We start from the raw sequence: 22,851 nt of genomic DNA on the forward strand, positions 1-22,851 counted from the left end.
AGCTACCTTTCTGGAAACCATTACCATATTTTTTGACGTATAAGATGTACCTTTTTCCTCCCTAAAAGAGGCTGAAAATTCAGGTGAGTCTTATATTCTGAATGTAGCTTTTCCCCAACCTTTCTCCCCACAGCCCAAACTAGCTGCTAACGATCTTCCCAGCTCTTACCTTGCAGGCTCTTTCATTGTTACTGTCTGCAAATAATGTTTTCCAAGCCCTAAGTCTTTGCAGAGTTTTTTTTCATGACTATAACTTGCTCCAAATAAGTTTCTTTCCAGCCCTAAACAGATACTAACAACGTTCCCAGCTCTTACTGGCTTGCAAGCTCTTTCATTGTTATTCTCTGCAAATAATGTTTTCCAAGCCCTAAGTCTTTGCAGGGTTTTTTTCCATTGCTCTGCTTGCTCAGAATGTTTCTTTCCAGCCCTAACCAGGTGCTAATGATGTTCTTAGCTCTTACTGGCCTGCAAGCTCTTTCATTGTTACTCTCTCCAAATAAGGTGTTTTTTTTTTAAAAAGTCCTTAAACAGGGGATAAAATAATGTGCTGAAACTGACCAGACTAAGGATGCTAGCCAGATGACTATCTGGTAAGCAGATTCTTTTCCTTATTTTCCTCCCCCCAAACTAAGGTGCATCTTATACATCAGTGCGCCTTATACTCCGAAAAATATGGTATATTGGTGATTCAAAATAACAGCTTGTGAAAACTTGCATTTCTACAAGAATTGCATTTTGATGCAGGTTCTAGAAGGCCCTGGATGACTGGTACAGTTCAAGGCCCAAATATCTGTCAGCTTCTGGGTTAATGGCACTCCCAGGTATCTCCTAGGTAATCCCCCTTTCCCCAAGTAAGAAAATCCGAGATCTCTTGGGGGTCCAGAACAGCAGCATCCATGTTTTCAACTGGGTCCCTCAACTGTATCCATAAACGAGGAATTGTTCTTCCTTTTGAGATTCATTTAATATGCAAAAGAAATCAAATAAAGAATTCATAACCCAATGGAACTGGAAATGGGGGAAAGGCTAATTACTGGTTCGGGGACAGATTTTAGAGAGACAGGAGAAAAGGGCTAAACTTGCTGATCGAAAACTTCTTAGAAAAGGATTCGGAACCCACCCGTTCAGCTCTTGTCCTTCTGTCTCCATCAGTATTGATTAATTTACCTCTTGAGAATTTGGCAGCCTCACCAATTGCTCCGGATGGAGTATCCAGTGAATTTAAGCTCACCGTCAGCAAAATCACTAAGTATGGCTACAGGCTCTATTTTGGGGGAGGAGAGGAAGTGGTCCGACATAATCAATTAAAAATGTTATCACAGTCATCTATGCATAATCCACTAAGGTGCTAACTGGAAAAAGGAAATCACAACTGGGACATAAATGTGAAATCACAGCTGGGACATGAGAATGTTCGATAGGAAAGAAAGAGGCCAAGGAAACTCAAATTCAACTTGAAAGCCAAAGACTTTGATCAGGACCAACCGACAGAATGATTTTCTGTTATCACACAAGAGGCGAAGTTCGTCTTTCAAAAGATCTCGGCTCAGGTGGGGGATAAGAAAACGCTGCTGCTGGTGATGGGAAGGGTAACCAAGCCAGAGTTTACAACGTCGCTCCCTCCGTGCTTGGAGAGCCTGGGAGGAGTTCTCCATTTGGGACCAACTCTGAACCCAACATCTTGTCTTTGCCCGAATCCAGCCGTTCCTTCTTGAGCTGATACTGGTGGATGAGGGGAACAAATGCAAGAATCAGGCCTCCAATTATTGGAGGAACTCCAGCAAAGTAGAAGGCAAGCTTGTAATTTCCAAAATAGTCACGAAGGAGTCCTAAAAAAAGAAGAAGAAAAGCAGCAGGTGACATATAGTCTTCCCGAGTCTTCGGAGAGGGGTGGCATACAAATCTAAATAATAAATAAATAATAATAAATAAAATAATAAATATAATGAAAAATCAAGTTGGAGAAGGCTTCTGCCCTTGAGTTATGGAATCTTAGCAACTTCATTACTGGTTTTTTTTTATGCCCAATGATAAAGAATTCTGGACTTCAATAACTATTTGGATCTAACATTTGAACTCGGAAACCAGAAAAACAGAAACAGAATAAGGACCTTGGAGGTCTTCTAGTCCAACCCGCTGCTTAGGCAGGAAACCCTACATTACTTCAGACAGATGGATATCCAACATCTGCTTAAAAACTTCCAGTGTTGGAGCAACCACAACTTCTGGAGGCAACCTGTTCCACTGATTAATTGTTCTAACAGTCAGTGAATGCCCCAACACTGGAAGTTTTTAAGCAGATGTTGAATAACCATCTGCCTGAGGTAGTCTAGTTTCCTGCCTAAGCAGGGAGGTTGGACTAGAAGACCTCCAAGATCCCTTCCAACTCTGTTGTTGTTGTTGTTGTTGTTAAGATGGGAAGAAAAGCCAAACATAACAATGTCAAGCTAGGAAAAGAACAGCTAAGAACCCATTGATTCAGAAAGGTGAATGAAAAAGACCCAGGGTTTAAAATATGGACCTAACATACAGAGGGCTTAATTCCTGTGTTCTACAGAAGGCAGATATCACTTCTGTCTCATTTAAAATAAAAGCAACTTCTCTAAGTGGGCTGTGTCTTTGAAGTTGAGCGACTGGGTGAAGGGCCAGGTTTCAGAAGAAAGGAAAAGAATTTCTGATATAACATCTGACAGTTGGTGCCATCAATTCCTTGACCCTTTTGCAAAATATGCCCTCATTTTAATTGGAGGCATTCTGAACTAAATGATTAAAAAAAATGTTCATAGCGTTGTACAGTTCTGAGCCTTGAATTCTTTTTTAAAAATATTAGAAATAAACTTTATTTATAACACACATAACACAAACAACAAAACACAAAAAACATTTTTTTAAAAAAGTTGGACAATTTGTGATGTGCCTGTAGTACAACTCTAAAAGTACGGTACTTATTTTCTATTACATAAATTATATTTACATAATATACATCAAATCCCTTCCCTTGTTTTCCTTTTGTGACCAATCCTCTGACATTTGGTCTCCATATTTTCTAACATTTATTAACTCTCCGTCTTTGCTTATTCCTTTTTTTTTCATCCAATCATAGAACGTATCCCAACAGTTGGTATACTCTATAGTTCATCTATATTTTTTTCTTTGGTTAAGCTACCCATTTCTGCACACAATTATATCTTCCTCAGTGGGCGTATTTTCAGCCTTGAATTCAAGTAAAGTCTTTCAATTTAGCTTTTAATGGGCTTTAATAAAAAATACTATTAAATGTTACTTATTCCAAATTCAGATGACCGCTTGGGGAGGAGGCAATCTGATTTTTAAAGAGTACAAATTATTCCCAGAAGAAGGGGAACAACTGGTCCTGAAACCTTCCAGCTGCAGCACTTCTTGTGCAAAACCTTTTGATCTTTTTAATCTGGGAAAATGGGAATTTATTGAGCAACATTTGGCTATTTTCGAAGGAGTAAAATAATCTGGGCCTGCTGATAGTTGCCAAATTACTTCTAAAACCAGCCAGCATTTACACAGTGTCCAACAACATTATTTATTACCACTTATGAACCTCGCTACAGGGTTTTAGAGGTTTTTCTTATACAAGTTGAAGTACAAAGAATTTGATGGAGGTTAGTGTTAGTCTGAGATGAATAATTAGTTTACAACTACTTTTGTTGGCTGGTGGGGTGATGCATCCCAAGCTCATTTTAGATGTTTGGCTAAAAATTATAAATTATTAGGAATTGAGGATTTCTTGGTGCTCTGTGAGCTTATTTTCTTGCAGGTGTTTCATTACCTAAACTATTAACATCTTCAGTACTAGTAAGGAGTAAGAAACTGACAGTAAAAGGTCAGTTTCCTTCCCTTAGAGCTTCGGGTAGAGGACAATTTTCTCTGCTTCTGCAAGGCATTAAAGACATGCCTCTTTGATTCGGCAGAATAAAACATCCTTGTTCCGGGGATCAGCAAGAAGGGAAGACATTGGAGAGGTTGGGAATGGTTTTAACAAGGGTTGTGGTCTCAGCTGTGTTTTAGCTAAGTGTGTGTATTGCCTACTGTCTCTTCTTGTTAGTTGCTTGCTGTCATGCCCTTTGTTAAAAGGGAATTATAAATAAACGTTTATTATTATTATTATTATTATTATTATTATTATTATTATTATTTGTAGTAGTAGTAGTAGTAGTAGTAGTAGTAGTAGTAGTAGTAGTAGTGGTTTATATTTTGGTATCTTCTGGAGAATGAAAGCTTTGTCAACTTGTTTTGACAAATGAAGATGCAGTCAAATTCAGTTTTCTTCCGGCCTCTCCTACCCATTCCTGCCCTCCCCTTCACAAATACGGCTACTAAAAAGGAGCATCCAGACTACGTACATTTCCTGCTTCTTCTTGCAACCAAGAATCTGTGAAATGGGTCTATTAGCTCACAAACATCTCATCAACTTCCTTAAATATGGATAAATCTGAGAGGACCTGACATATGTGGGGGGTGGCAACTGAGGAGACAGTTTCCTGCCATTCCCCCTTTAATCCCGGCCATCTCGGGCTGCCAGAGGAGCCTTTCAGTGGTGCTTTGGCAGCCCAGAGCGAACGGAGCGTTTTCCTTTCTCTGGGTGCTTGGAGAGGGAATAAACCACTTCGTTGTGGTGACTCCTTCGCGCTGCCTCCCATACACCAGGTGCGAGATTGCCTCCCGGAGCATCTCAGTGTGGAAAGGCAAAAGGGGGCGCTTCACCCGAGCCGGATCAACTCGGCTTCAGCCAAACCGAGGAGACACCACAATGAAGGAAAGGTTCCGTCTACAAAGCAAGCGAGCGAGAGGAGAGGGGAGCCCTTCAGCATGGGAAGGAAGAGGAAGCAGGTAGCAGCAGCAGCAGCCACCTTTCAGTCAAAGGAGCAAGAGGTTCCCCCCTCTTGGCCACCTGGGTTTCTCTCTTGCGCGCAATGTATGGGATGCAGCCTCATGCCGGGTGTATGGGAGGCGCGTGTTCCTCCTGGCCGCCTCAGAGTCCCTCTTTCTTTTTTTTAAGCCTTAAAGTTTTGGATTTTTTGATTCCCCTCACCTCAACTTCTTCCTTCGGCAGCGACTGTCCTCCTCCTCTTCTTCTTCCTCCTCCTCCTCCCACCCAAATTCTGAGCTTTTATTTCTTTCCTAATGGGTTTGCACGCATTATTTGCTTTTACATTGATTCTGCTTCTACTTAAGAACGTTTCTACTTATGGGGCGAATTAAGTTCTTAAGTAGAGGTACCATTGTATACTTATACTGTTTATTCACGCAATACAGATTTGTCCATTTGTCATTTACGACAGTGTTATAGTTAGTGAGTTAGTTGAGCTACTGATGGCTGGCCAAGTCAAAGAATCTACAGATCCTGAGAAAATATTATTTGACTGAAAGAGGAGTGGATGCTTGGAACAAACCTCCAGCAGACGTGGTTGGTAAATCCACAGTCACTGAATTGAAACATGCCTGGGATAAACATAGATCCATCCTAAGATAAGATACAGGAAATAGTATAAGGGCAGATTAGATGGACCAGGAGGTCTTTTTCCGCCATCAATCTTCTATGTTTCTATCCTGGATTAAAGCTGAGAGACAACTATGACCCTCTACTAACTCTTTATATCTTGCTTGGATAAGAACTTTTTAGACATATTGGAAACAGCTTTCTGTCATCAAACTAGAAAGTTCTCTCACCTGCAATTGGTGGGCCAGCTGACATGGGAATGGCCATGAGTCCCAGGAGATAGCCAATGGCTTGAGAAGCCTCCATGGGCCCCACCAGCTCAAAGGCGATGGGGGCCATGATGGTGATGAAGAGTCCATCACAGAGTCCAAGGAAGAGGCAGACGACAATCACCCCCCAAAATGCTTGGCACTGTAGCAACATCATGCACATGATGCCCAAGGTGATGAAGGATGCAACCTGAGGAGTCAAAACAAGGAGGCTGTTTAGACCACCAAGACAAATATGGAGGAATTCCCTAAACGAGGGGGCTGAGAGCAGTGATGGGCTCCTACGGGTACGGTCAGGTACGCAGTACCGGAAGAAAAATTTGGGTCAGGTACGCAGAACCAGTAGAAAAATTTTGAATTTTTTTCTTTTTCCCCCCTTCTGGGCTCTGGGTATGTTTTTATTATCGCAGTAAATGAGGTTGAATGTGTATAATTTTAGAAGAGCTGTTCGTGCACATACACATATAGTTTATATGTGTATGTACATATAACATATAAAATATACAATAGATAATCGGTATTTTTATGTGCCTTTGTGCAATATGTATGTATACCTATGGCATATATATATATAGAATTAAATAGTATGTTTTGGATGTTCAGTAATAGTAAATAGGTGGGGAAATTGTATCTCTTTGAGGCGTGGCGAGGCCACCCACCCTAACCCTAACCCTTGATGTGAGTGACGTCTAGTTGGCCACCTTTAAGCCAGTCACATGACCTTTAAGCCAACCCCCAGTCACATGATCTTCAAGCCACTCCACCTGGTCACATGACCTGCAAGCCACACCCACAAAATAAGCCACACCCACAGTGTGGTAGTAAAAATATTTGTAGCCCATCACTAGCTGAGGGCAATCAGTGAGGGGAACACTTCATAAGTGACGAGAGGAAGTGACTTCTTTCTCTTTCTCCCTCCCTCATTCAAGTATTCAAACTCACATAAGTTTTCTGACGTCCCTGGGATTTCATGTGAAAATGCAACACTCTGTCATTCTTGCTTAGGAACCTGTGGGATTCTGCTACTCTCACCTGCAATCTCATCACATTTTGACATCTTCACCTGAAGTTACTGAAATCTCACCATTTCTTTTTTAAAAAGCTTTTTTTATTAATAATGCAATTAAAAACATTGAACATGATGTGACTTTTCCAGTTTGAACATTTCTGTCAAGTTTTACCTTACTAAATATACAGTTGCTTTTTCCTAATATAACTATGTTCAATCCATCACTATTCAAACACATACATTCTTTCGTCTGTGAAGCTTACATCCATATCAATTCTATACCTACCTGTCACCAAGTACTAACATAAATATTTCTACACTTTCAACTTATCGATAATCCTGACTACGATATTACTGAGTATGCTAAAGACTATAAAGACAATAAATCCTTTATCCCAATATTCCTCCTCGTCTCCAACCAATGGTACATTTTATTCCAGATTTCATAATATTCCATTTCACTCTTATCTTTGAGTTCCAGAGTCCATTTCAGCACAAGATCATATCTTGTTTAATACCTCTTCTTTTGAGGGGGAAAGAAGAGGTATTAAAAAATATTCTTTATTTTTCCACCATTGCACAAACGTTAATCTTGCTGCTGTTAGAATATGTAACATTAGATACCTTGTTCCCTTGATATATTTGTCCTTTGTAATGCACAGTAAACAAAAGTTCTGGCTTTAACTCTATGTTTTGTGTTAACATCTTTTCCAGCCATTCTCTTACTTGGTGTCAAAAATTCCCACCACATATGATAGAAAGTCCCTGGCATTGCTTTACATTTCCAAATGAGAGGTTTTTTTCTCATTTTACCTAGTCTAATGGGTAGCAGAAATCTTACTATTTCATCAGTATTCATTTTTAAACTGAATGCTGATATTTTGCAAATGCGACTTCAGATTGTTGCAGAAATCTTAACCATTTTTTGATTAAACAAACAAACAAATAAACGCCTTCCTGATCTCTGGTTAAGGAGGAGGAAAATATATCCACAGACTATGTTTAGAGAGCAGGATCCACTTTCCAGACTTTCTAATCTGGGGTGGGAGTGGGGGCAGGATTCCCCAAATCTTTTCATGGATGATCAATTCTATATGAAATTTGGCTGGGCAACTAATAGCTTGAAAGGCCACTTTGAGTCTAGATGTGTGTGGCTAGGCCAAAATTATTAAACTTCTTTGTAAGAATATAAATATTGTCTTCCACTTTGGTTTAGTAAGTTCTTCCATTCCTAAGCCTCTGAACAGTTCTCTTCTTTCCTGTATCTGATGTTCTCTTCTCTTTTTCCCAAAAAGTAGCAAATTACCTATAAAGCCCTACATGGCATCGGACCAGAATACCTCCGGGATTGCCTTCTGCCACACGAATCCCAGCCGCCAATTAGGTCCCACAGAGTTGGCCATCTCTGGGTCCCGTCGACTAAACAATGCCATTTGGCGGGACCCAGGGAAGAGCCTTCTCTGTGGCGAATCAACTCCCCCCGGAGATTCGAATTGCCCCTACTCTTCCCGCCTTCCGCAAGATGTTGAAGACCTACTTATGTCGCCAGGCATGGGGGAAAATAACTATCTTGTCCTCCCAGCACCACCTTTTTTCTGACTGTAATATATGAGAATGGTATGATTGTGCAGTAATGATCGTTTTTTAATATTTAAGGGTTTTAAATTGTTTTTAACTTATTGGATTTGTACTTTTTATTTATTTATTTATTTATTTATTTGTTTATTTATTCATTCATTCATTCATTCATTCATTCATTTATTTATTTATTAGATTTGTATGCCACCCCTCTCCGTAGACTCGGGACGGCTAACAACAATAATGAAACAACATGTAACAAATTTAATATTTAAAATAATTTTAAAAACCCTTATTTTAAAAAAACCCAAACATACACCCAAACATACCATGCATAAATTGTATAGGCCTAGGGGGAAGGGAATATCTCAGTTCCCCAATGCCTGACGACAAAGGTGGGTTTTAAGGAGATTACGAAAGGCAAGGAGGATGGGGGGGTATATTGTATTGCGGTTGTTGTGAGCCGCCCCGAGTCTTCGGAGAGGGATGGCATACAAATCTAATAAAACTTAACTACGGTAACTTAAATTAGCCAAAGTGTTTAAGATTTGACAACTGGAGTACAGTACTGTGGTTCAATGTCTCAGGCCCCAAGGCAGTCAAAGACAATGTGCTCTAGATATCTGAGAAGCACAGATAAAGCTAAGTTTCAAAGAAGGTGAAAATTTTGGAAGCAACCAGAGGAGAAAGTTGGAAGGTGATAGCAACTCTTGTGCCATCCCTTGCTCTTAGCAAAGTGCCGACCCCATTATAGGGATTCTTAAAGAGTTGTTTCCATCCATTAAATGTTTTTTTTGTCTGTTTAGATAATCTGAAATCTCTGCCATGCTTCCAACTTTACAACATACTCTCCTTGGCAACGAATGGAAGGTCAGCTCTAGGCCAAGTCTGGAGTTTTGGAAGGCTAATTCTTCCCTTCAGACTTTTATAATGTTCACAAATGGCTTAGTTCCATTGATTTTTTTAAACAAATTACATAAAATAAACTGCTTCTTCCAGTCAACAGGAAAGACTCCCACTATGGACAGCATGCAGAACATTCAAAGCTCAGATCTGACTTTGGGAGTTGAGGGAACACAAGTCCTCAACTTTCTGAACTAAAGATGGCTTGGAATAAGGCTATTTCTGCTAGGCCTGTAGAAATATTGTGAGGTCAAATGTCGATATGCATCCTTAAATTGGTTGGAGAGCTAATCCATCTTTTTCCTTCTATTTAATCATGTCTGATTCCTGGAGACTGCCTGGATGACCTCTTGCAGCATTCTTGTCAAGGTTTTTCATTATCTCCTTCCTAGGGCTGAGAAAAGGATTAACCACCCAACTGTCCTTTTGCCCAGGACTGGATTAGAATGGATAAGTAGACTAATACCTTAAACAAACACCCGACTGGTTCTTATGTAGTACTGTATGCTCATCTTAATTAATTTTCTTTGCTAATGTTATTTGGTCATTTATGGACAGTATAAATGGGAAATTGTGAGAACCAGCTAATTTGAACTTCTCTGTTTCTCTGAACCATCATGAGCAATCTTCTGGTTACCACAGCTGTTTTTATTGCCTTCCTATCTTCCTTTTCTCTGAGAGGTCAAGAAGACCTAGATGGAGACAACATCTATCTAACTTTCCTTCTGGAAGAGTTCCAGGAGGTGGGTCAAGTAGACTATGACGTAGATTACAATTGCGTAATCATAGATTAGGATTGTAGATTACAACTACGACGCCTTAAACATGATCTAAGTATTGCCCACAAAATCATATGCTGCAATGCCCTGCCTGTCAATGACTACTTCAGCTTCAATGACAACAACACAAGAGCACACAACAGATACAAGCTTAATATTAACCGCTCCAAATTGGACTGTAAAAAATATGACTTTAGTAATCGAGTTGTCGAAGCGTGGAACTCATTACCAGACTCCGTAGTATCTTTCCCTAACACACAAAATTTTACCCTCGGGCTATCCACAGTTGACCTCTCCAGATTCCTAAGAGGTCAGTAAGGGGTGTGCATAAGTGCACTAGTGTGCCTTCCAACCCCTGTTCTATTGTCTCTCCGATATCTCATATCTACTATTCTTCTATTCTATTCTTCTTACACTGCTCTCATAATATCCTTCTATTCTCTAATTGATATATTCTATTCCTAAATTTTCACTTCTATTCTTTCTCTAATATATTTTACTTGAGTATAACCTCTATAACTTTCATTGTGTATTGTTGTGCATTGGAATAAACAAACAAACAAACAAACAGTCTCCCAATGAGGTCTATCATGACTCTACTTAGGCCCAGGATCTTATTCACTCCTCTGCATTGCCTTCTGAATGAATAATAAAGGACCCATCTCTACTCTGATTGACTGACACGAAGACTGGCCTATTAGACAATCCAAAAATGCAAAAATGTTTAAAAATAAAAATAAATAAATAAGGAGGTTTAAATAAATCAGGACACGCAGAGCAAACTAAAGCTGGGTCTTCTTTGACCTTCATTAAAGCAAATTTGTGCAGTGCAGAAGGATTCCAGAACAGACTGTACTTACATTTTCTGCCTTAAAAAAAAATCTTTTAAATTTAAAAAAATAATTGGACATACTCATAAGTATGGCTTTGTATTTCATCAGAAAACCTTACTGGCTACACAATTTCCAGATGTTAGACTAAAATATATGGGAGAGAGCAATAGCAAAAGCAATAGCACTTACACGTATATCTCACTTCATGGTGCTTTATCCTCTCTGAGCAGTTTACAATGTCAGCATATTGTCCCCCAACAATCTGGGTCTGCATTTTACCAACCTCAGAAGGATGGAAGGCAGAGTCAACCTTGAGCCAGTCAGGACTGAACTGCTGGCAGTGGGCAGAGATTGCCTGCAATACTGCATTCTAACCATTGCGTCACTACAGTTGCTTCTTCTGCACTTTTTCTAGAGTATCAATATCTCTTTTGTAGTGTGGTGACCAAAACCAGATGCAGTACACTAGGTGTTGTGGTTGGCTCTGGCCCAGCTCCTGCCCCAGGGAATGTGGAGGTGGATGCAGGGGAAACTTCAACACGTCATAGGCCTGTGTTATTGCCGACAGAGTCAGTTCAGAGTTTAGTTTCCTCGGACGAAGAAGAAGGTGGGAGTGACTTGGAAGAGGGGGGCTTGGCACACAGCCCAGGCAGTCAATCTCCATTATCTTCCATTGATTCAGATGAAGACGTCTTGGACCCACGCAAGCGCAGAATTATGCATAGAAGAGACCAAGTAAGGACATATTACAGGAGATAAGAGAGGCCACCTGTGTTTGGATGCGGCTCCAGTAATTAGGGCTGCTGCTATAAATAGCAGTGTGTGGGTTTGGCCGTTGTGGAAGAGTATCTGATCGCAGTTCTTCAGGAATCCTGTGTTGCTGTTTTCTGGACTTCTGTTTGTTGATTTTTCACGCCTTTGAAACCAAAGCAGAGCAACGTGTGTGTGTGTCACTTCATTGGAAGAAGAAGGGGTGTGAAGTTTCTTCACAGCTGCTAGCTAAGTACTTAATGACTGCTTAAGAGAAATTGTACAGACTACCCGGTTGTTTTGGGACGAGTGCTCTTTGCAATACAAAAAGAGTGCTTAGTTTATTTTGACTTTTGGGGTAAAGAACATTGTTTTGAATTTTCAAACGTGTATGTGTCTGAAATTTGTACCCTTGAATTTTCGGGAGGCTCCTACCAGAGAGCCCAGCAGAACACTAGGTGGGGCTAACTAGGGCATTATAGTGGAATTAGCACCTTTCTTGCTTTGGAGTGTATTCCTCTGTTGATGCAGCTCAAGATTGTGTTGACTCATGTTTAGTTTGTTGTCCACCAAGACTCCAAGATTTCTCTCATATTCACTGCTGTTGAGAGGGTTTTCACCCAGTTTGTGTTTTTGGTTTTTCTTACCTAGGTGTAGGATCCTACTTGTTGTGGTTAGCTCTGGCCCAGCTCCTGCCCCAAGGACTGTGGATGTGGGGGAGACATCCACATGTTGCAGGCCTATTTTGCCCCCGGTGGAATCTGCTGATGAAGGCTCCTCTGACCAAGAAGACATGAGTGACAGGGAGGAGGAGAGTGTGGCAGACAGCTCAGAAGGAGATCAATAATCTCTCTCCTCCTTGGATTCAGAACAAGAGTTAATGATACAGCCACGCATGCGGAGAGCGATGCATAGGCAACAACAACTGAGAGATTATTATCAAAGAAAATGAGGCCACCTGTGGTTGGGTGGGGCTATGGTCATTAGTGAGGCTGCTATAAATAGCAGCCTGTGGGTTTGGCCATTGTGGAGGATTATCTGATCGTTGTGTTTCGTGACTGCTTTACTGACTTTGACCTTTTGTGTGCTGCTTTTTCCCCACTTTGAAACTAAACCTGAGCAAAGTGTGTTTCACTTTGTGAAAGAAGAACTGTGAATTGCCTCACAGCTGCAAGCTAAGTATCACAGAACTGATAAGGGACTTGTACATATTACCAGTTTGTTTGGAGACAAGTGCTCTTTGCTATACCAAAAGAGGGCTTAGGTTAAGTGGATTTTCATTATAAAGAACATTGTTTTGAATTTTCAAACGTGTGTGTGTCTGAAATTTGTACCTGTGAATTTTGGGGAGGAGGCTACCAGAGAGCCCAGCAGAACACCTACTTTTCTCTGCGTTGAACTTCATATTGTTTGTTTGGGCCCATTGCACCAGTCTGTCTAGATCCCTCTGTATCCTGAACCTATCCTCTGGGGTGTTGGCGTATTTATCCCAAACAAAACGGTGGATGGTGGAGAGTGTCTCAAACACAGATGAGACATTCTGGAGGAAGTACAAAGTAATCAATAAACAGTACTTTGAAATAAATACTTGTCTCATACCTGCAAATATATCTTCTTCAATCCAGGGATTAGATCCCCAATGTGTCCAGAGGCCAGGCGCCCAATTCCTGACATGGATCCTATGCAAACAAGCACAATCCAGGATCTTTCCTTTTCTTCGAATGTCACTTCGACGAACTTCACCTGAAAAAAAAAATGGAAGAGAGGCATCAGTCTTGAGTTTTTTTCTAACCCGCTTCGGAGTTGCCGGTTCCAAATTGTTAGATCCAGTGTGCATCTTGATAAAGGGAGATATCTGCGCACTGTGCCACTTCACAAAAAACTGAACATGCATGAAAAGAGGACGATAGCCCATGATTTGTGGTCTCCCCTTTGTATATTTTGGACAGGTATGGAGCGGGAATTTTTGGCCTGCTTTGTACTCCTTAAGCAGAGGTCTCCAACTTTGGCAACTTTTTAAACTGGTGGACTTCAACTCCCAGAATTCCTCAGCCAGATTCCTCAGTCCCCAAGTCCCAAAGTTGCCAAGGTTGGAGACTCCTGCCTTAAAGGCTTCCTAGTTCATATTTCTAGGGGGGTAGTTGAGGGGGTAATGGGTGGTTTCAGATTCTGTAAAGTCTAAGGCCGCATTTCCTCAGCTTTGCAACTTTAAGACATGCAGACCTCAACTTTCAGAGTTCCCCAGCCAGCATGGGGAAGGGCAGACTAGGTGGACCATGAGGTCTTTTTCTGCAGTCAATCTTCTATGTTTCTATTTTGATTGCACCAAAGAGTAAAACTGTTTTGTTGTGGTTAGTTCTGGCCCAGCTCCTGCCCCAAGGACTGTGGATGTGGGGGAGACATCCACATGCCGCAGGTCTGTTGTGCTCCCGGTGGAATCTGATGATGAAGGCTCCTCTGACAAAGAAGACATGAGTGACAGGGAGGAGGAGAGTGTGGCAGACAGCTCAGAAGGAGATCAATTATCTAGCTCCTCCTTGGATTTGGAACAAGAGTTAATGATACAGCCACGCATGCGGAGAGCGATGCATAGGCAGCAACAACTGAGAGATTATTATCAAAGAAAATGAGGCCACCTGTGGTTGGGTGGGGCTGTGGTAATTAGTGAGGCTGCTATAAATAGCAGTCTGTGGGTTTGGCCATTGTGGAGGATTATCTGATCACTGTGTTTCGTGCCTGCCTTGCTGACTTCGACCTTTGTGTGCTGATTTTCCCCCGCTTTGAAACTAAACCAGAGCAAAGTGTGTTTCACTTTGTGAAAGAAGAAGGACTGTGAATTGCCTCACAGCTGCAAGCTAAGTATCTCAGGACTGATAAGAGACTTGTACAAATTACCAGTTTGTTTGGAGACAAGTGCTCTTTGCTACACAAAAGGAGTGCTTAGTTCATTTGGATTTTTCGGTATAAAGAACATTGTTTTGAATTTTCAAACGTGTGTGTGTCTGACATTTGTTTCTGTGGATTTTTGGGAGGATTCTACCAGAGACCTCGACAGAACACTGTTTACCACTGCTTTTCTACAAAAGTGTCTTCGTTATTTCTCTGCACTGGTTCCTAAATTGCCACACTATAAATTCTGGCATCTTGTCAAATCCTACCGCGTAGCTCTGTATAACCGGACAGCCCCACTCTCCCTTCCCCTCTCCGTCTCACCAGATGCATGAAAGGGACAAAGTATCCTAAGATGGCGGTAGCGATGCCAAAGGCCCAAACGCTGTACGTCATTCTTCTGAAGACCCGCAAGTTGAAATATTTCCGCATCTGCGACATGCATTGCTGCATCCAGCTCCGGGTGTCCAGCTTGACCTCCCTGTCTCGGGGACTTGAGACAGAGGGAAACATCGGGCGGAAAGTCAGCGACAAGAAGATCTGGACCAGCAGGAAGGCGCTCAGCATCTGGAAGGTGCGCGCCAGGCCCAGGGTCTTCCCCACAACTTTCAGGAGGAACGGGAGGCCCACGGAGAAGAGGCAGCTGCCGGTCGTCACCAGCCCATTGGCCAGACCGAGTCGCCGCTTGAAATAGTGGCCCAGAATGACCAGGGACGGATGGAAGGCGAAGGAGCTGCCACAGCCAAAGAGGATTCCGTAGGTGAAGTAGCGGACCTCCAGGGACCTGTGAGAAAAAGAGAGAACCACAACAGGATTCGGTAAGAAATCCCACAGTCTCTCTTTAGAATTTTAAACATACAAATAATAAAATGAAATAAATAAATAAATACTTTTATTGTCATTGAATGTATATACACAGTGTACCCATGCAATGGAATTCATATGATGCCAAAGACCAATCTATTGTATTGGCAGTTCTGTGTTAGCAAAAACTTCAGAAGAGAAGGATTTAGGGGTCGTGATTTCTGACCATCACAAAATGGGTGAACAGTGCGGTCAGGCGGTAGGGAAAGCGAGTGGAAAACATGGCTGCATAGCTAGAGGTATAACAAGCAGGAAGAGGGAGATTGTGATCCCGCTGCATAGAGCGCTGGTGAGACCACATTTGGAATACTGTGTTCAGTTCTGGAGAGCTCACCTACAAAAAGATATTGATAAAATTGAACGGGTCCAAAGACGGACTACAAAAATGGTGGAAGGTCTTAAGCATAAAACTGATCAGGAAAGACTTCATGAACTCAATCTGTACAGTCTGGAGGACAGAAGGGAAAGTGGGGGGGGGGAGTCTTTTCAATAGGAAAGTGAACCCAAGAACAAGGGGGCACAATCTGAGGTTAGCTGGGGGAAAGATCAGAAGCAGCGTGAGAAAATATTATTTGACTGAAAGAGTAGTAGATGCTTGGAACAAACTTCCAGCAGACATGGTTGGTAAATCCACAGTCATTGAATTTAAACATGCCTGGGATAAACATCTATTCATCCTAAGATAAAATTCAGGAAATAGTACCAGGGCAGACTAGATGGACCATGAGGTCTTTTTCTGCCGTCAATCTTCTATGTTTCTAATCTCAACATACATAACAATCTGAAAGAACATACTCAACCAGCCACAATTTCCCACCTGAACCATCCAGTATCCACACAAGAGACCAAGTCGTATTGTCCAGCAGTTCACTGATGGCGACCTCCTAGCACCGGGGGTAGGCAAAGTTGGCTCTTCTATGACTTGTGGAATTCAACTCCCAGAATTCCTGAGCCAATCATGCTAGGTCAGGAATTCTGGGAGTTGAAGTCCACATGTCATAGAAGAGCCAAGTTTGCCTATCCCTGCCCTAGTACAGTACATTGTTAAGTACAATTATACTCTGGGATAGAAACTGTTCAGAAAACGTATGGTTCGCGTTTTAATCGTTCTGTATCTTCTGGCAGAAGGCAACAGTTCAAAAAGTTTGTAAACAGAATGAGAACAGCCTCTGAGAATGTTGTGCACCTTTCTAAAAGAGCGAGATGTGAAGATATCATCCAGGGCTTTTAGAATAGAATAGAATAGAATAGAATTTTATTGGCCAAGTGTGATTGGACACACAAGGAATTTGTCTTTGGTGCAGATGCTCTCAACGTACATAAAAGAAAAAGATACATTTGTCAAGAATCATGTGGTACAACACTTAATGATTGTCATAGGGGTCAAATAAGCAATGAAGAAACAATCAATATTAATAAAAATCTTAGGATACAAGCAACAAGTTAGTCATACAGTCCTAAGTGGGAGGGAAAGGATGATAGGAATGATGAGAAAAACTAGTAGAAATAGAAGTGCAGATTTAGTAAAAAGTCTGACAGTGTTTAGGGAATTATTTGTTTAGCAGAGTGATGGCGTTCGGGGAAAACTGTTCTTGTGTCTAGTTATCTTGGTGTGTAGTGCTCTGTAGCGACGTTTTGCGGGTAGGAGTTGAAACAGTTTATGTCCAGGATGCGAGGGGTCAGTACCTTTTTTACGTTTTAGAATGTGAAATTGGAGCTACAGAAGACTTCACAGAAGATTGTAGATACAGTGCAACAAAGAAAGTTAAAACATATGAAACAGTAACTGGGAGTATCTAGTTTAATGAAAAACAAAGATTACGGGTGACATGATGGCAGTGTTCCAATATTTGAGGGGATGCCATTAGAGAAAGAGCGAGTCAATGTATTCTATAAAGCACTTGAAGGCAGGACAAAAAGTAAAGGATGGAAAATAATTTTTGGAAAAACACTGAAATACCTCCAGAAAAAGCAATAATGAATAAAATCTACGATTTCTCCAAGATGGATAAACTCACATTGGAACTAAGAGATCAAAAGGAATCAGAATACTATGAAACATCGGATCAATGGCGCAAATGGGTTGAATGAAGAAAAACAAATAGGAAAATTATAGGCAATGGTCAAAATTATCAGCAATGCAAATTGTAAATATGTAAATATAAAGATATATTTTTATGCAATTGCATAATAGCAATATACAACTATATTGATTATCGAGTTAAAGAAATATTTTTGAATGAAAGTATTGTGATGAAATATAGATATGTGATTGTTTGTTTTTCTCTTTCTATGAACCAATGCAGAATTACTAAAAGTATAATTATGTCAACTACGTCATTGTTTTTAAAGAAAATGTTTTAAAAAACCAATAGAGTTTATTTTTTAAATAAAGGAAAATAAACAGGAAGAGATCCAACCTAGAAATAAAGAGAAATTTCCTGGTAGAACAATTAACCAGCATAATTTATTTATTTATTTATTTATTGTTAGAGTTGAAAGGGACCATGAAGGGCATCAAGTTCAACCCCCTGCCCAAGCAGGAACCCTATAGCACACCAGTCAAGTGGCTATAGATTGACTCCAAAAACTTTGGGTGCTCCATCACTAGAGGTTTTTAAGAAAAGACTGGGCAGCCATTTCTCTGGAATGGAATAAGGCTGTGATGGCAAACCTATGGCACGGGTGCCACAGGTGGCACATGGAGTCATACTGGAGAGCATACGAGACATTGTCCTGTATCAGTTCCAGCACACAAAAGTGTAGCTCCATCAGATGGACAGATTGATTTGTAGTTCGACCTCTGTAAAAACAAACAACCAAAAATGTTTTACTACACGCGAACATGATATCATTTACTTTGGCATGTCACTTCCTATGAATATAGCTACTGTGGCCTGTTAACCTGAGTTGGTTGAGGGTATGGTGGAAAACTGATATAATCAGTGATGGGCTGCTACAGGTATAGTCAGGTACACAGTACCGGTAGAAAAAAAATGATTTTTTTTCTTTTTTTCCCTTCTGGGCTCTGGCTATGTTATTCCTATCGCAATAACTGAACGTGTATAATTTTAGAAGAGCTGTGTGTGTGTGTGTGTGTACATCCATATACAATTTATATAGTATATAATGTATATTTTTGTGTGTCTGTGTGTAATATGTATGTACTCATATGGCGTATATACATAGAATTAAATAGAATATTTTGGATGTTCAGTGATAGTAAATAGAGAGGGAAATTGTATCTCTTTGAGGTGAGGAGAGGCCAGGCACCCTAACTCTAACCCTTGATGTTTGTGACATCAAGTTGGCCACCTTTAAGCCAGTCACATGACTTTTAAGCCACCACCGATCACATGATCATCAAGCCACTCCCACCTGGTCACATGGCTAACAAGCCACACCCACAGTGTGGTAGTAAAACATTTTGCAGCCCTTCACTGGATATGTTGTTCTTCTTTATCAGACATTCGGCAGAGGAAAGGATTACAGGTAGTCCTTGCTTACTGACAAGGAGGTTGTCAGGTTGGGAAAGAGAATTTTCAAAACCCACAAACGGAAAATGACGGAGTGTGTAATTCTTGAAGTCAGATTCTCTCCAGGCTATGGAGTCTCTTTTCTGCAGAAGCTGTCTCTGCTTTTCTTATGCCAACTGCCTGCCTTAAATCTCACCGAATTTGATGGGACAATTGCTACCACCCCTGAACAAGTCTGCGGTGTGTGGGTTTTAAATAGAATCTGAAATTAATATCAAACAACTGCTATGTTTACACAATCCCCCAACTGCAAATAATTTGAACTGAGTGGTTGGCTCTAAAAATTAGCCCAATTAAGAGAGGATTGCACAAACATTGCACCATTTTTAAAATAGAATCACAAGATTATTAATATTTATTTTCATATTTTTCCAGGAAATTCTTCCTTTGAGTAACTAATAGGCTATAATTTATTTTAAGTCTGAATTATTGTAACGGTGCTTGTTAGGAAAGCTGTGGAGAGTCCAAAGAACAGGCAAAGACAAAACGTTTATAAGGGATAAAAATGAACAGGAGCCATGTACTGCATAAGAGAAGATAATGTGAGATAAATGTATTCTCCTCCCAAAAAAGCTTTGCTCATCATCCTGATATTTAGAGCACACAGTCAAGTCAAGTCAACAAAGATAATTTGTCTCCATTCCAGCTTATAAGAAAACACAGATTTCCTTTCTTTCTTTTATTTTTTTTAAAAAAAGCATTTTATTAATGGTGTCAATTTGGAATAGCATTTCTTTTAAAAGCTAAACAATATGGATGAAAACATTTTGGACAGGCCGGTGGGTGCAATAAACCGTAGAGAGCCAAGCAGGAAAATTCAAAAGAGAATAAGTTGGCTTGAGCCAAATTTGCTAGTAGTCCAATTATCTCCCCAGTTTTCAAACCAACAAACATCCTTTCCAAGGGATAAAGATTCCCAGCCAGAGATAAAAAGGCCTGCAGCTCCTGCCATCTGGGTTTGCCTTAGCTGGGCTACAAAATGCAGACGGACCATGCTTGCGAAGGGCCTGGTGCTGAGAAGGGGGAGGCAGGAGGAGCTGGCCAAGGGCCCAGACCCGGAAGAGAGAAACTAGGCAGGACCGTGTCATTCTACCCTGAAACCAGAGAAGCCTTCCAGGAATCCTTGCAGTTGCCCGTCTCTTGACCTGGTGGGCTTCAGAGGGCTGACATGGGGAAAGGACAGCCAAGGGAACCTCCTGAGGGTTTCTGTAGGCCACCCCTGGTCACTTGATCTCCAGTCTCAGCTGGAGGCCAGAGAATACACCTGACCTTTGAGTGGGATGGCAGAAGAGCAAGAAGGGATAAGAAGAGGAGGAGGATGCTCCTTGAATGGCAGGGCAGGAGCCACTGAGAAATAAATAAATGAAGAAATAGAGGGAAGGAAGGAGGGAGAAAAGGAAGGAAGGAAGGAAGGAAAGAAGGATAAAAAATGAAGAAAGGGAATGTAGGAGGAAAGTGGGGAAGGGAGAGAGTGAGGAAGCAGAAAGAAAATGGGAAAGACAGGGAAGAAAGGAAGGAAAGAAAGAAAAAAGAAAGAAGGGAGGGAGGAAGGAAGGATATACCGGTATGTAAGAAATGGGACGGGAAGATGGGACGGAGGAAGGAAGGAGGGAAGGAAGACGCATAAAGAGAATGAGAAAGACAAGGGGGGGGGAGGTTATATGGTACCTAGGACATGGAAAGGGAAGGAAGGATGGATGGATATAGGAAATGTGAAGGGAAAAGGGAGGGAGGGAGGAAAGGAGGAAGTATAAAATAAATGAGAAAGACAGGGAAGGAAGGAAAGAAAGAAAAAAGAAAGAAAGAAGGAGGGAAGGAAGGAAGGAAGGAAGGGCAAAAATGATAGGAAGGAGGGAAGAGGGGGAGCTACGATTTTGGAGTTGAGGTGGTCCTGGTGTGAAGAACGTCCCCTTCCAGAAATCCTGGGGGTTGAGGACATTTGCACTGACATTTTAGGGAGCTCGCCTGCTTATCAGCAGTGGAGTCCTTCCTGAGCACCAAGCCTGGGAGATGCCTACGGTTTGTGTGCCTCGGCCTGGAGGACCCTTGGAGGTTCATGGGAGGATACGCGGCTCTCTGGTTGGAGGGCAAAGGGTCTAGAGACCAAAAGAAACTCCCCTCCCCCAGGCCAGATCCATGGCCCCTCCCACCCTCCATTTCGGAACCTTACTTGGTGAAGGAACTGGAGAGGAGGCCAATGAAAGCTATGGCAGCTCCCGAGGCAGCCGTGGTCCGGCATCCGATCCGATCGGTGAAGATGCTGACGATGGGAGAGCACAAGAAAACCATCCCCATGCCGATGGATCCAACCAAGGCTGCAGGAGGAGAAAAGAAAGGAAAGGGTTGTCAGCAAGGGTGGAGGTCGCCCCATGTTATGTGTCAGGAAGGGAGGGAGAAGCCCAGGGTGTCTGGGGGCTTGGAGAAGAAAAGCACGCTGGATCTGGGAGCGTAAGGCAATGGGTCCCCTCCTTGGAAGCTTGACCTGTGCGATAGTCTAGACTAGAGCAGTGTTTCCCAACCTTGGCAACTTGAATATACTGTATTTGGACTTCAACTCCCAGAATTCCCCAGCCAGCAAACGCTGGCTAGGGAATTCTGGGAGTTGAAGTCCAGATATCTTCAAGTTGCCAAGTTTGGGAAACACCGGTCTAGAGTTAGGGTTAGGGCCCAGCCCAGCCTAGCGTTGTCGGCACCAAGGTTGCACGGCAATGAATCCCAAATTTATCCAGCAAAACAAGAACAAAGCAAGGAGTTCAGACTCCGACAGGCGCATGAGACTTTTCTATTTATTTACTTATTTATCTGAACCACAATTTGCTTGTGAAAAAAAGCTTCTCAGCTTTAAAAGAAACAGCCGCTGGCGGTAATATATGGTTTGGTTTGCTGCAATACCTGGATTCCTTCACTGCAAGGGGAATTCCCCGGCTGGTTGTTCCAATCAAGTATCTGGGCTTGGCCCAGATCCTCCCCGGGCCTTCAGTTCACGCCTGTGCCTCAGGCAGCATTGGATCAGAAGGCACAATTATTATTATTATTATTATTATTATTATTATTATTATTATTAATTAGATTTTATGCCGCCCCTCTCCGGAGACTCGAAGTGGCTTACAACAGGAAAACACAGTACAAATCTAATGATTAAAAGACAGTTAAAACCCTTAATATAAAAACAGTCATACATCCCAAACAAACCATACATAAAACGGAAACGGCCAAGGGGAATCAATTTCCCCATGCCTGATGGCAGAGGTGGGTTTTAAGGAGTTTGCGAAAGGCAAGGAGGGTGGGGGCAGTCCTAATCTCCGGGGGGAGTTGGTTCAGAGGGTCGGGGCCACCACAGAGAAGGCTCTTCCCCTGGGTCCCGCCAGATGACATTGTTTCGTCAATGGGATCCGGAGAAGGCCGACTCTGTGGGACCTAATCAGTCGCTGGGATTCGTGCGGCAGAAGGCGGTCCAGGAGGTATTCTGGTCTGACGCCATGAAGGGCTTTATAACTCTTAACCAACACTTTGAATTGTGACCGGAAACTGATTGGCAACCAATGCAGACTGCGGAGTGTTGGTGTAACATGGGCATATCTGGGCAAGCCCATGATTGCTCTCTGCACAATCTGAAGTTTCAATCCTTGCCTGATGCTCTGGTTTCCCCTTTCTTTCCACCTTCACCAGAGAAGTGTGACAGGGCACACTCCGCAGCTTCTTCTCTGGTAACATTGATTTGCTAACTAGAGCATCCAAAACATTTGTCAGACCAATCCTCGAATACAGCTCGCCTGTATGGAACCCACATTGCATATCAGACTTCTATACAATTGGGAGAATCCTGAAATGTTTCACAAGAAGAGTCCTTCACTCCGCTTCCCGCAACGAAAAACTTTACTCCACCAGATTTGAAATATTTGATTAGACAACTTACAACTTTGATGCCTCCGTTCCGACTTAACCACAGTTCACAAAATCATATACTA

At 41.8% G+C, this 22,851-nt stretch overlaps 1 protein-coding gene across 1 annotated transcript in view; it reads right to left on the reverse strand.

Annotated features, from left to right (window-relative positions):
* Positions 1-945: 945 nt before the first annotated feature.
* Positions 946-22,851, reverse strand: part of SLC16A2 (solute carrier family 16 member 2) — a 107,694-nt gene continuing 85,788 nt past the window's right edge. Inside the window, exons 2-6 of the mRNA XM_070759656.1 lie at positions 21,054-21,198; positions 14,808-15,267; positions 13,194-13,337; positions 5,704-5,932; positions 946-1,829 (exon numbers count right to left, since the gene is read on the reverse strand). Of these exons, the coding sequence (XP_070615757.1) occupies positions 1,606-1,829; positions 5,704-5,932; positions 13,194-13,337; positions 14,808-15,267; positions 21,054-21,198 (1,202 nt within the window). The 3' untranslated portion in view covers positions 946-1,605. The remainder of the gene's footprint in view (positions 1,830-5,703; positions 5,933-13,193; positions 13,338-14,807; positions 15,268-21,053; positions 21,199-22,851) is intronic.

Source organism: Erythrolamprus reginae, chromosome 8 (genome assembly GCF_031021105.1).
Source record: "Erythrolamprus reginae isolate rEryReg1 chromosome 8, rEryReg1.hap1, whole genome shotgun sequence".
In the NCBI taxonomy this organism is placed as follows: Eukaryota; Metazoa; Chordata; class Lepidosauria; order Squamata; family Dipsadidae; genus Erythrolamprus; species Erythrolamprus reginae.